The sequence below is a fragment of the Pleuronectes platessa genome, chromosome 6 (genome assembly GCF_947347685.1).
Source record: "Pleuronectes platessa chromosome 6, fPlePla1.1, whole genome shotgun sequence".
Lineage (NCBI taxonomy): Eukaryota > Metazoa > Chordata > Actinopteri > Pleuronectiformes > Pleuronectidae > Pleuronectes > Pleuronectes platessa.
In genome coordinates, this window is record NC_070631.1 from 9534707 (window position 1) to 9549457 (window position 14751).

The following is a 14751-nucleotide window of genomic DNA, read 5'->3' on the forward strand; positions in this document are numbered from 1 at the left end:
ACAGTCGCTGTCTTGGTCGCTCTCACAGTTTCTCTGTGGTTTTGCTGGTTAGCATGGAAGCCCTAGATGTCTTTAACTCCATTTTTAACCTCACGTACGAACATGTATCATAATGTGAAACACAATTGCAGAGAAATAACTCTGATTTGCTTCTGTCACTTTAATTAGCAGTAGAGCAGTTGTAGTAGCAGGGGCAGACTTTGCAAAGAAGCACCAGAAACAGTGGGAATATGTAAGCACCATTCAGTTTTACAAGCCTCTGACGTACGGCTCGTCTCCCTCTCTGGTTGTGTGGGTGATGTATTATGTTCAATGTAGTTCAATCCTCCCCCTCTCTCTTTTTGACTGTAGCAACAGTCCAGAACATCAACAACGATTCACTGTTAAGAAGCTTTCTCTTTTCCTTTCAGCCCTTTCGGGGGGGAGAGGTGGGAAGGTTAAGTAAGAATGAAGGAGAGGAGGCAGACGGGGGAGGGATGTTCTGCAGGAAGTATAAAAGGGTTCATGGGATGTATGAAAACGAGGACAGTCAGAGGAGAGAAGAATTGATGCTCAAGTTAGTAACGGGAGGTAAAATGAATCTCAATATTTCCCTCCAGCCATATGGTGACAGAGGAGATACTCATATACTGCACAGTTTGTGGGAGTTGGCAATTCAGCCTCCCTGGAGAGGGGCAGCTGTGAAGATTATCGAGCCGCCGAATATATGAAACCACAAAGACTCCAAGGACGATGCTGCCAGAGTCCTATGCTGTAGCATAGATAAGCAGACAGGAAATGAAGTAGTGGGATGACATTGGGAGGAATAGAGACACATGGGTTGTGTTGAAAAACAGCTCAAATGTGAGCGTACTCTCTCTCTTGAGTTGCGTTGTAGCTGACACCAACCCCAGAGGTCTCAAACTTCTCTGAGCAGCTGCCCCTTGAATTGTGGACTGTTTGAATTTGTGCTGGCAGCGAGTTAAGCGGATTATTCAACACTGCAATCACCAGTCATACTGTAACAGTGTTAAGATGCAAGAAAAACGCTTAGGGAATTAAGTGATTTGTGATTGTGTGTGGGATTAACGACTGACTTTTTCTGTGTAATTTTTATAAGGAAGGTTGTTTCAAACAGCGTGACAGAGCGCGGCCAGCACCACTCGGCTAGTTTAACAGCATGCTGGTGTCACGTTCAGTGAAGGGAAGTGATTTTCAAGGAAATAAAATTCCGATTAATCGTAGCGTAGGCAAACAAACAGAGCCATTGATTAAAAGACCTGTTCACCGCCGACTTCTCTTGATCTATTTTCCTCTTTCTATCTCTCCTGCTCTCTCCCTCCCTCCCGTGTCTTGCCCTTCCTTCTCCGCAGGCTGTTGAAAGGTAATGAGAGTACACACCCACTGCCTTTCATTAGCAGTGATGCAGGTCCCTGCCTGCTCACGGGACAGCTGCCAGCCCCTGACATGAGGATACAAAAATGAATTGAAACAAGAACACCCACTCTCTCCATCTATCTCAATGCGACTTGCTTCTAATGCATGGAGGGTTATGCTTGTTCTTAGGGTGTGAAAGATTTCAGGAAGTTCAGACAGGACAAGTATTTCCGAATGATTCCCCATATCCATCGGAGGTCACAGACATGCTTGCATGTCTGTTTACATGTATGTTGTTGTAAACATTAAGGTGACACCCTCAGGCTGCATCTGACACCTTTTTCTGGTACAACAGGTCTTCACCTCGTCCCACAGCCTGCACAGACAGCAGCAGGAGATCAAAACATTGCGTTTATTTTGCTCATCCTTCTGCCAGTGAACATGACAGTACTGTGAGGTAGACAGAGGAAGGTGCTGTTTCATTGTCCCCTTTCTGTCTTTTTTTTTTCCATCTGTCTCTCTTCCTCTTTCGCGCTATATGTGTCTGAACTTGTCACATATCTGGTTTCTATTTTTATAGACTTGCTGCTCTATTAGCTTTCTAATGAGGTGTAGTGTTAGGCCCCATGTAGAGTGGCACTCAATCCCCCACCAAGGCATTTCTATTCAGTTTGCCAGTCAGATCCACACAGAGGAACATGAGATCACACACTGCGTAAATCTCTGTTTCCCTTAAAATACCCATCCGAGGATGAAACCGATCTTAGTCTAAAGGAAGAAGAAACATTCAAATCCAAAGAGCAAAACCAAAGACTGATGTCGCATAAATGCACAGATTGAGAAGTCATCATCAGCCACTGTTTAAAGTATTTATTTGTTTGTTTGCATTTTGTCCTTCAGAACTCCATGAAGGTGATGTTCAAGTGCTTGTGGAAGAACTGTGAAAAGGTCCTCAGCACTTCCTCAGGGATCCAGCGACACATCCGCACCGTCCACCTGGAGTGAGTAGCTCATCATCTAGAGGAAATCAAACACACCCTTAGTGTGTCATGGATATGAACTGTCCCATATTATCCGTTTGCCATAAAGGTTTTAAAAAGCAGATTTTGCATTTAGAATAGTTTTAGCCACAGTTGTCTGAGCTAAACTCTTACTCTCACACAAACGCACACCTAAACACACGGCCAACACCCCCAGGCAGTGTGTTTATGGTGTTGTGACTCATGAGCCTCATTGATCATCTTCATTTTGACATTATTTTAAAGTTTTTGTTTTTTTAAAGTAATCATACATCATATTCAGAATTAATGTGGGCACTGATATTATTTTTATAGAACTTCATATTAAAGACATTCACTGAGAGGGTGTGAAGTGAAGTGATCCTTCCTCCAGAGCTTTAGAGTAACAGGGTCAAACTGTGATGCAGATTGTGGTACGACAAGGAAAGGGACACACGTCTGACTTGTCACAGCTTGGACACTGTCCAACTCGCTGTCTTCACGCATGACGTGGGAGCCAGTGTGGTACCAGTGAAAACACGTGCACATTTTTTCATGTATGAAGTTACACTGTGAAGGTTTTATCAACACAGCTCTAGTTACCATTTCCTGCTTTTGTCCAGCGCTGCACTATAATAAATTATAACATATGTCACCCTGTGAAATATGAAGCAGCAGTAACTGAGTTTATATAGTTGTTATTGTCAGGAAGTTTTTAAATGGATTGAAATTATGATAATTGATGCTCATATATTACTATATGCAGACAGAGAGAGAGACCTAGTGTCTTTCTGTGCATTAGTTTAACACTAAACAGTTTTTGAAGACCGCAGCGTCCACAGATATTAGTCTCACAGTTGTTGTCATTTCATCAGCAGCCTGTTTGTCTGAGGAGCGCTGCAGCACACTGGCTTTACACTGCCCCCTGCTGTCAGGAAGACTAACTCCTTTCCAGCCTCTTCTGTTACATAACAGACAGCTGTGCTTCAGACAGCTGTGCCTCCATCAGTCAGCCACAGCATTAAAACCAGTAACCGGGTTTATTGTAGTGTTAATGTACTGTAATGATGGTAACTGGGTTTAATGTTGTGGCTGTGGTTTACAAAGTGGTCAGTAGTGCTTAAGTAAAATGGAACGTCTACACGGGCGTCTTTCATGAGCACCATGATCCCATGACCCCATTCAAAGTTAATTTATTTGAAGAATCCGTTAATTATGCTCTTCCTCTCTTTATGTTCACAGATTATTATAAAATACACATGTGCAAAGTGTGCAAATTCTTTGGTATAAAGGAAGCTTTATCGGTTGCTATGGGAAAACTATTTATTTATGACAAAGTCAAGTTTTTATTCTAAAATATAAACAAATCTAGAACCATTTTTCAAAGTTGATCCCAAACACTGAACTTATATCCAAGCCATCCATAAATAAATATTAAACACCTGAAATATTGTGAAGTGGAATAAATATTCTTTCGCATTTTACATAATGGTTTCCTACTTTATATCCAGAGTAACGTCAGATGAAAATATTGGGCTGGACACCAGTGGTAATATATCATAGACTTTAGTCATCAACCCGCCTCCTGCACAGGCAACAGTCTTTAGACTAATGCACCTCAGAGGAGCATCTATTTGAGATCATGGACCTGTGCCACCAAACTAATGAGTCAGATAGAAGTGAAGGTAATTATTTCAGACACATACAGGAAAGTAAGTGCTTCTCATTTTCTGGTATTCATACTTATAGATCATAGAATATATGGGAAAAACAATGTCTAAGCGTTTATAGCTGGAGTGTTCAAGCGAATGCACCAATATAAATTCTGTGGTCAGAGCAATTAGCAAGTACAAGTACAAAAAGTACTTTGAACCGTCCATGTGTTCCTTGTCCCAAACTTCCAGAGGCCCCAGGTGGTTTATTATCACCTCTAAGATCAAATTTAACTTAAACCATCTTATATTGGGGGAGTCAAGATTTTTAGTTGTTGCTGTTTCTCCCCTTCAGGCGAACCTGCGACTCCGACTACAGCGACGGAGAGGAGGACTTCTACTACTCAGAGATCGAGGTCAACATGGACAGCCTGACCGAGGGCCTGTCCAGCCTCACACCCACCTCGCCCACCACGGCTGGTCCTCCGCCCGTCTTCCCGCCGCCGCTCAACGATGTCCCTCACTCCGAACACATCAACATGTATGGTGCGCAGAGCCACGTCCCAACACTGCTCAGCCAATCAGCTCCCTCCACGCTCTGCCACATCCGCACTGACCACGCCTACCAGGTAATGCACCACCAGTCAGTCACTTCATAGACACCCACACACACACCTAATAAATAAAATTTCGAAAAAATCTGCTTGCAATTTAAAACAAGATGAAACATTAAGTAGTCCATACGTTACCAAGCCACACATTTTCATTTTTCTTTCTAATTGAATAAAAAATGTTGACATCAGTGTAGCAATAAAAGCAATTATCTTTATTAACACAATTTCACATGAAGAATTAAGTCTCAATATCTTTAAGCCTGAAAACTTGTAGTCATGTGGCTTTAATCTGTTTAAATTCCTTCTGGAAACACTGTGAGCTGCTGTGCAGGTCGGGTTGTCCGTGCCTTCTTCCTCTTCCTTTGCTCGTCCTCCTCATTTTACTTTCTGCTCTTCTAACAGTCACCAATCCATGTGTGTTGCTCACCTTTACAGCCTTGGAGGTAGAAAAATTGAAATGCTTTCAGCTGGAGGTATAAATCTTTAAAATATTCAATATTGAATTCAGCCCTGCGCAGCGGTTCAAGGTTCTATCGAAGTTTTAGTTGCCATGACAACACCAAACGCATGTAAAAATACTTACGTCAATGCATATGAAGTGCAACAGCTTCTCATGTTTCATTTGCTCTGGATTGCTTATACTCATGCTCCTCTCTTCAACACTGCTTACCAGGTTTTCTCTTCTAGTCTCTATGTTGACATAAGAACTGATTTGTGCTGTGTTGTACAGAACCTGCCAGGATTCCCTGAACTATTATTTTAAAAGTCAAAAATTGTCAGTTTGTGCAAAATACAAATGACCACTTTGATCTTGATTCATGCTCCGTGTTGATAGGAAGTCACGTTTTAGTTTTAAAAAGTGGAGAAATATATACGTTCCCACGCTAATTATGTGATCTCTTTTTTCTGTACCCTCTTTCTGTCTGTTTCATTCTGCACGTTTCCTGTCCGTCCTTGTTTCTGTCACGTCCTCTCCTGGCTGTGGTGGGGTGACCATGTTCCAGGCCACTGCTCCAGTGAATATCCCAGTGGGTCCCGAGCTGGCAGGGTTAGACAGTGGTAATGGGACCCGGCCTGGAACTGGGATTGGGAATGGCATCAGTGTGTCGTGGCAGTCCCCTCCTGTCATTTTCAAAGGCACCCCGGTGAGTGAGGCTCTGTCTCACGCCTTTTTATCTGAATCTTAACTACGCCCCCGCTGTTTCTCCACTTGTGGCTATTTAAGCTGTTTGTCGCGCTGGTTTTTCACCCCCTGCTTGACTGAACCATCATCTTTTTATATAGAACAGCATCATTCTGTCTGCACATTGCAGGATTCATCCAAAGATGCTATTTACGGTCATTTAAATCAAATCTGAAGTGCATGCAAGGTTATGCAACATTTGAATCATTGATACTTGATGTGCTGTCTCTGTGTTATGGATATAAGAAGTTGAAATCAAAAACAAAATGCATATGTGTCAAAAACAAGCCTTAAATATTGCATCGTAAAAATCCTCCGTGTCTGTTGCAAACCATTGAGGGCGGCACGTCCATGAATCGGAGTCTCAGCTCCAGCACTCCACAGGAGACACTACGAGGTCCTGAGGGATGTTGGAGGCACAAACTGTATCTTAAAAGCACATCAGACGTACTCAGGCACAGAACTGTTTAAAGATTTACAATCAAATAAAAGGATCTTAAAATCAATAATAAAACTTACGGGCCCCCTCCGCTGCAGGGACAGAAGAACGTGTGTAATACCAGTTTCTCTGGTTGTAGATAAAGACGTACAGATGAATTTAGGATGAAATGATGTTGAACTGTGGAAACAGGAAGGTGAGTAAGATTGAGTTGCCCGTTAGTGATCATGGGGAGTAGTACGAATGCTCTTTATCCGATAAACACAAAAAAACTGACGTTTTTAAGTCATATTAATCCGAATCCGAATCAGAATCAGAATTCTTTTTATTGCCATGTATATTTGCACATACAGGAAATTGCCTCGGTGTGGTTGGTGCACTGTACAGACAACAATATACAAACAACAATTTAAAAACAACAATATAAAAACAACAACAATATTGAACAACAATATATACAGTAAGAGAGTTTTGTGCAGTTCTAAGGTGCATAGATTGGTGACAATGCCAATAATATAGAGATATAAATTATGTGCTGGGGGGGGGGGTCAGTAGAGTCAGTGTGATACAGCAATGCATGTAACTGCGTGTGTTACTTGTCTGTCTGTTGCTTTTTGATGTTGCACAACACAGTTATTTATATATATATATGTGTTACTAAAGCTATCTGTGTTCTCTGTGCCTGGTTTTCATGTCGGTTACAGTGATAATGACCGTAACAAGTGTAATATCATATAAATGGTTGTTGCCTGAGCAGAGACGGTTCATAAAACAGGAAACTGTTTCACTGTAAAATATGATAAATTACTTGAGAAACGTACTCTGAAAAACTTATGTGAATATTTATGAATATCGGGTGCGGCCCTCATGGTGTCTCCTCTCTCTTGCAGGGGCCTGTGACCCACGTCCGAACTGTCAGCATCGGTGAAAAGCGGCAGCCGGCAGCCAACACACACACCACTGTTATTAAGAACCCTGCTTTAGTAACGCCACCAGCTAAGTCGATACCAGGAACCAGGTATGTAGCAGCTGTTTACTCACTTACTCAGTCTATCATCTGTTTTGCATTTGATTATGTGCAATGTCCCCATACATCGTTTGTATGAATACAAATGAGTAAGAAGATGAGGATGATTGAAGGACAAAGTGATATTATTTCTCCTGCTGGAAAACTTTTACAAGTGATTCAACAAAATACGTTGATAGACTAAACTAAGCTCCGTTGATTCATGAACATGTAACATGTGTGAAATGAGTCTGCAGACACACAACATACAGCTACACAATAACATGTAAGTGTAGTTAACACTGAAAGCTTTTGTTCAGTGACTGAAAAGCTTTGACGGACAAACCATGACATTTTGTCTGAAGTCCCCACATATTCAATCAAATTTATTTGTTTTTATTTTTATTTATTTATCATGCATTGAGCTTAATATGAACTTGTCTTGCATTCAAAGTTCTGCAGACAGGAGACCATCTTGGATCCAGTTTCCCTCAGCACTCTCATATAATCCAAAATACCACCACATTTCAGACTCAGTCCTCGTAGGCTAACTGTAGGATTTAACGTGAGCTTTATAAAGTGCAGCCAGCAGAAGCAATTTGAATTAAAATCCAAATACACGCTGTGGGGAATTTCATCGTGCACCTGAAGCTGTTTTATCCGTTCCTAAGGAGGAGGTACAGAGTTTTTCATTTCACAATGAATCTAGTCTGATCCTGAATCTTTCTGTAGAAAAATTATATAAATTCATTCTCCTATATATATAATTGTTGACGCACCTCCATGCAAAGGGATACATTTAGGTCCCACCGAGCACATTGTACATATGTGTGTGTTTTTAGTTTTGTTGCCTGTGTGGGTGCCTGGATATCTGTGTGCGTGTCCTTATGCTGTCACATCTGCTGTTACCAAGGAAACCCCGTGGGGAGGCAAAGAAGTGCCGAAAGGTGTACGGCATGGAGAAGAGAGACATGTGGTGCACAGCCTGTCGCTGGAAAAAAGCCTGTCAGAGATTCACCGACTAATCCAGTCCCCTTCCCAAACCTCTGTGAGATGAGCTCTCCCTCACTCGGCGCGATGGCGAGGTGGACTCTTCCACTGAGGAGACGAGGGGAGATCTCTTCAGGACGGAGCTCTCAGCGCTGCTTCCTCCAGCCCGGCCGGGGCTTCGCCTTCTCTTTCTCTTTCCGTTTCCAAACACAAAGAGAAAATAAAAACCGGTGGGTTAAGAAAAAAAAAGAAAAAATCGGCAAGAAAAAAGAACTTTGTGTAGGTTTGGAGACTTTTTCTAAGACTGAGATATTTTCACACATGAATAAGAAAAAAAAAACGATTTTTTAATTGGATTCTGAAATGTCTGATTTGATTTTTGTTCATCACATTTTTTTCTCAACTCAAGGCAATGTGTAAAGACTTCAGATACGCTTGTTGGTATCCTCTGTTGTTGGTTACAGGAGCATCATGTAAGCTACTGTTTGTGGGGTGGGTCGTGACTCTTTTCGGAGGTTCACGGATTAACCAGATTTGCTTGGTAAGACCTCTGTAGCATTTTGTTTCTCATTATCACTGTGTAAGGGACTTCAAACCTACCAAAGGCAAGACGCCGGTTCACTTACAACCAACAGCGTAGGTGTGAGCTCGATACCAAATCTAACATCACTGTCTACTGCAGTCGTACTGTGTATCGACTGCATGTTATTTCAATATCTTACCCACCCATTCAATTCAGTACAGCCAGCGACACGAATTTAGCAAAAGAATTGCACAAAAAAACTCACACCAAGTGGTACAGAGTTTCCCCTTGACTTTCCAAAAAATATTTTCTAGAGATGTACACAATCCCTGAAATATATGTCCCTCTCTCCTTTACTATAATTTTGCCCTAGAGATATGCTCCTCGAAGAAATGAGTCATCTTTTGGAGTATCACTGTAACCGCAGCAGAGAGAGCGGATAGCTATTTCGTATTAAAGAGTTTATTTTCAGCGATGAGTTCTTGAAGCAACAAGCAGTTGCACTGTGCAATCAGCAGGAGTACAGCATTTAATATTGTATTCCTTTCTTTGTGGTTGTCATTTGCTGACAATTGATGTTCTCAAAGAGATTGTTTACCACGGTGAATGATACATGAATGATAACTGCCCTTTGAAACTAACTTATAGTCTGACTGGTGTAAATTGTGTATGTAGGTAAATAACATAGAGATTGTAAACCAACAATCACTACCTGATAATAAGTCAGGCCCTCTGAATCCTTTGTTACAGTTTTCAATGGAGAGGTTACGCAATCTGTAGTAGTTGAAAAATTATAATCAACCAGCATTGAGACATTTGTAGATTCCCCAAGTTAACTTCATAGGAATCAAGACGTTCCCCCTGTGTTTCTAGTAGAGGTTAAATCTTCTTTAAATGGCCTTTTACTCTGGTCTGACATTTGATTTGAAAAAAAAATAAGAATCTATAAAGTTGAGTGCAGAGCAGAGGTGTTGGCGGACGACTGTAGACTGATTCATTTGGAAGTAAATGTAGCAAAAGCTTTTAAATGTTGTACCAAAGTGGAGTCTTACTTTTTTAGAATAGATCTCTATTAAATAGTAGCTGGCCACGTTTCCAACTTTAGACAAAATACAGGTGGTAGATTTCTAGTTTGTTAAAAATTGTAATTTCTTAATATATCCCTTTTCTTTGGCCATTCTTAGAAAATGTCATCCTTTAAATTTAAACCCCAATATGGTTGATGCATTGCATCTGTATCAGTCGTTATATATATATATATATATATAAAGTATATAAAGCATAAAAACAAATAGAAAAAATGCAAAAGACTTCATCTTTTGCATCATCGTCATCTTACAATTTTTTGAGATATTTCTAAAAGACGTTCAGAGTTTTTCCTGCAATAGTCAAATACTGTGACATGAGTCAACTACTCGTTACCAAACTCAAAATGTGTACCTGCAGACTGAAACGCATTTGTAATTGACCTGATGACATTTATAGACCCCATAATAATGATAACGATGAAAGTAGAAGACAGAGCCCCACATGAGTAGCCACATTTAAAGGTTCAATGTGTAGAATTTAGTGACATCTAGTGGTGTAAGTTGCATGTTGCAGTTGAACACCCCACAGCTTCTGGTTCCAAACATGAGAGAGAACCAGAGGCGGAATTTGGTTTTCATAAAAACTCAAAAAGATTTTTAGTTTGTCCAGTTTGGACTAATGTAAAAAACACAGCAGCCTCCGTAGAGAGGACCCGCTCTGATGTAAATATAGAGTATTAAAATATAAAGGGCTCAAGGATTATTTTATATTCAATTTCTGACAATAGATCCCTTTCACCATAATCGCACACACTGAACTTTTAAAGTAATTCCCGACCTTTCTCATGTTTCCCCTCATTAGCTGTGGACGATCTTCCGAGTCGCACTTTAGATTTAAATAAGTTTGCTTCTTATACACTAAAGCCAATTTATATATTTATGTAGCCCCTAAATCACAAATTTGCCTCAAACTATTGAACCTTCATCAGGCGTGTTACTGATCTGGAGGCAGTGTCCTGACAGTAGATGTATATTTTTGAGGAGATTTGCTCCCTCGCTGTTTGTCAGCAGCGTTTTGAATGTGGAGTCTGTGTCCTCAGCTCTCTGAGTGCTCCTGACACTGACCTCACCTAGTCACCATGGCAGCGTGTGACACACACACATGCAGAGAAGTAAAGAGTGCCTGTCCTTCCCTGTTTAAAGCACGACAACTTGAGCGCACTTAGAATCAGTGCGACCTCGCACATCTGTCGCCATAGAAACACCTGCACTGTCCTCTGCCGCCACAGGGTCACTGGTGCCACTGGTGCTGTCGGCCGACGCCACCTGGTCGGAGCTGACCAGTTAGGAGAAGCAGATGGCTGATTGTTCATTGCCGGCTTGAGGTCACGAAGCACACACTCGATCGCTGTGGCTGTAAAAGTAATTATTAACCTGTCCTTCAGTTCCTTTCGTAAAAACCACCGTGATGTTTTTAAAAATTACCAATCCTGCCTGTAAAGTGTTTATTCCAGGGGTGTCCCAGATAAGCTAGGCCCCCCCAGCCCTCCCCCCTCCCCCCCTCCCCACCTCTCTCTCTCGGGAGGCCTCTACCGGTCAGAAACTTCACAAAGTGCCAATGAAAAGAACATTAAAAGGAAAAAATGTATACTGACCTAATGAAATTGCACTATGTTGCTCTGCGCAAAGACATGTTTTTATACATGGACGTTTTATATACTTACATTTTTGAAGTTTATTTTCTAGGGGTGTTGGGAGGGGTGTGTCGTCACTGCCCGATGGAGTACAATGGGGTATCAGGGAACGGGGTCTCTGTACCTTCGGGGGGGCCCCCCCCATTTATCAGCTCGACAGTCGATGTCTTGCTCTCTGTGTCGGATGTTATCGCACTAAACATCGTGGTGCTGGCAGCCGTGGAAGTGCGGTACTGGGACGTACAGTGCGGTACTTGGGCAGTCGGTCACTTTGCCTTTCCTTGGAGGAGTGCCCAGGGCCGAGAGCAGCAGCTGCCTTGTCTCAGTGACGGGAGAACACCGGTCTCACTCGGTAGCTACACATTATCGTCTCGGTAACAGATGCTTAACAGCGTTTTATCGCCTGGAGTCTTTTCTTTCATATTACACACAAACACACACTTTCTATCCATAAAGCTCCTCTTTGTGCTTCCTTTACTTAAAACAAAAAACCGAAAGACAAAAAAAAAAAAGCAGGTTCAAGCTTCTTTACATTTTACTGAGCTGAGGTAGTTACTCTTATTAGTGCTGGATATCACTTTTAATTCTGTTATCTCCTGTTTGGTCAAATATCAAGTGTCAAACGCAGCCCATCAGCTCCCTCTCCATCCTCAGTGTAAGCACTTTCAGATTCCACCAGCAGGGTCAGAGGTCGATGCTCATGCCAGCACTGAGCGGGCCTGTTAGCACGTGATCCGCTGACAGGTTCCTGCGCTGGCTGGCACCGCTCCACCGTTTTTTTTTTTAGATGCACTAAACTGGCCAGTTGCGATTGAGGCCCAGGCTGCATCATTAAGAGCTCGGCTCGGCTGGGGGGGAGCGGGTCATCGTGGCCAGAGAGAACTCTGGGTACAAGGGACGACAGATCCGTTATTGGTGGATTTCTGCTAAACAGATCAACGATTAAATGTTTCCCGTAGACAGCGAGAGGTGGAGATTAGAGCTGAGGTCGTGGGCGTGCAGGGGAACTGGAGATTGACGGGAGGGAAATCAGCCGTGAGACGCGCAGAGACGATATTGATGGATTTTGCTGTTTCAGGGCTATCTTGTACATATGCAACAAAAGAGAACCGTGAGGCTTTTTTTTTCTCCATATATTGTTTTCTTTGTTGTTGTATCTTGTTATATGAAAAGGAAACTTTTTTTACAGTGCAGTTGCTCAGAATATTTTTCTTTCATTGTTTTTAAAGAGTCGATTGAGAAGCTATAGTGAACATAACACGTAATGATTCAATGTATTTTGTAGCTTAGAGGCAAAGGGGAGAAAACAAAAACCTGTTGAATGTAAAAACCTACAAAAAGAAAAAGTCTTTTTTTGTTGTTGTTATATTTGTTGGCTTGTTGTGTACTGCCTGTAGAGAACCAGTAGCGCGTCCAGATTTTTTAGCCTCCGAACCTTTAACACCCACAGACAGCTGTCGCCACACTGCTAGATCATAACACAACCATGCAGTATTGCTTTACTATCTTACTTTGTGCAATCGTGTGCTTTATAATGGAACAATAACTAACTTGAGCTTTTTTCTGGTGACATCCGGGGCGACTCGCTCACACTGTTGCTGTTAAATCTTTTTTGTTGTTGTTGTTGTTGATGTTGTTGTCTTTTCTCCCTGCCATATAGAATTTGTTTTGGAATGTGTGGTTATCGTGGATGTTGTTTGTGGTTCTGACGTTAAGGTGTTGACAGGCAGGATAACCTTCGCCCTTTGTTCGGGGGTCATGATGAAAAAGTTGTTTAACCTGGCAGGAACCTGTATCCTGCCCTGCACATTCCAACAGACGGCACGCTTTTAGTGTTTTCCACTTGTTTCCTACTCGACATATCCTTCCCATTTCCTTACTCACTACAGTGATTATTCTTTAATCACCTTGTCCTTTTCCATTTCCTGTTCGTGTGCTCTCCAGCTTTACTGTGGTCCCACCTAAGCCTTTACCCAGTATATTAAGCTAAACTAAACCCTTGAAATGTGCATAAAACAAAAAAAAGCCTTCGTATTTTTCCAAATATGTCAAAAAATGTGTGTGCTGCTTTCTTGAATGTCAGTTTTCATTTGTGTGTACACCAGCAGCAGCAAAGCCAATAGATCTCCTTCCAAATCAAATGTAATGCATTGCAATGGCAGCTCCACCCAGTTTTCCGGCTTCTTCTACTGTGCTTGTATCGTTTGTCCAGACACTCAGTCTGTCACATCGCTTTTTCCCTGTCGAGTTTTTACTGAGCCTTAAACTGGCTGGGGTGAAAACTGACTTTACTTTATTTTTTTGCGTTGTTCCCGTTTTTCTTATTGATTGATTGATTGATCGATTGATTGATTGTCTGGTTGAGTTTGAGGTTGTTTTGCATGTCTAGCATCGCTCATTTCTTTCCTGTTTGTTTTTGTGTTAGGAGAAAGAACACTGAAGGGTTTTTATGTGTTAGATGTCCCCCCCTTCAGGAACTGATGACCCAGGGCTGATTTAGCTGGTTTCCCTCTCAATGCAAACACGCTCGTCGCAGACCGACACCCACACATGCAGGGCGGCACATTTTCAGGGAAACACAACGTCAGCCTCGGGTCTTAACTGGAGGGGCGAGATTCCTCCTGCGCCTCTGGTCTTCATCAGCAGCCCCGCACGCAGGGAGGAGGCACTTTCTGAGGAGTAGTGCACTCAAAGAGTATTTGTGTGAATGTCAAGCCCGTGACTAGTGCTTGAAAAGATGGATGACCATGTATGATGCTGATAATGTGATCAATGTGATATAATGTGACAGAAAGAAAATAAATCTGAATGGAAGAAAAGATGGCTGGTGTCCCATTTTTTTATTTAATATGTAGATGATTTACTTCAGGGGATTAGTTTATGATAAAGTTTGACGTGTGGTGATGTAAGCTAGTGTTTACTGGGTTCGTCCCAGTCTTCTTTATTTGACTTGTCTATTCTGACCCCTTGTGGACAGCGGCTGCTAATGACAAAGCACAAAAAGGCACAGCACACAGTCGGTCACTTCTTTACAGCAGCAATTTCAAAATTTATTGAGACTGATTGGTTTTTGCAAATAATAGTCAAGCAAATTCTTCCACTAAACATGAAGTTAGAAAGAGGCTTGCATGGCCGCCGGGCCCGCCCCAACATCAAAACAGGAGGCTCATGGTAAAAACGTTTCTGTGATCAGTACTATCAACCGAAAAAGATAACTGCACAAGAGCACTTAAATCTGCCCGAAACAAAACGGGTGTAAAAACAGGAC

The 14751-nt window shown here is 42.0% G+C and overlaps 1 protein-coding gene across 2 annotated transcripts in view; it reads left to right on the plus strand.

Moving 5' to 3' along the window:
- Positions 1-11814, plus strand: part of slc2a4rg (SLC2A4 regulator) — a 36929-nt gene extending 25115 nt beyond the window's left edge. The window contains exons 5-9 of one of the 2 annotated variants that reach the window (XM_053425023.1): positions 2257-2357; positions 4362-4635; positions 5625-5765; positions 7133-7260; positions 8162-11814. In XM_053425023.1, the coding sequence (XP_053280998.1) occupies positions 2257-2357; positions 4362-4635; positions 5625-5765; positions 7133-7260; positions 8162-8273 (756 nt within the window). In that variant the 3' untranslated portion in view covers positions 8274-11814. The remainder of the gene's footprint in view (positions 1-2256; positions 2358-4361; positions 4636-5624; positions 5766-7132; positions 7261-8161) is intronic. The other variant, XM_053425024.1, reaches the window with a different exon arrangement.
- Positions 11815-14751: the final 2937 nt, after the last annotated feature.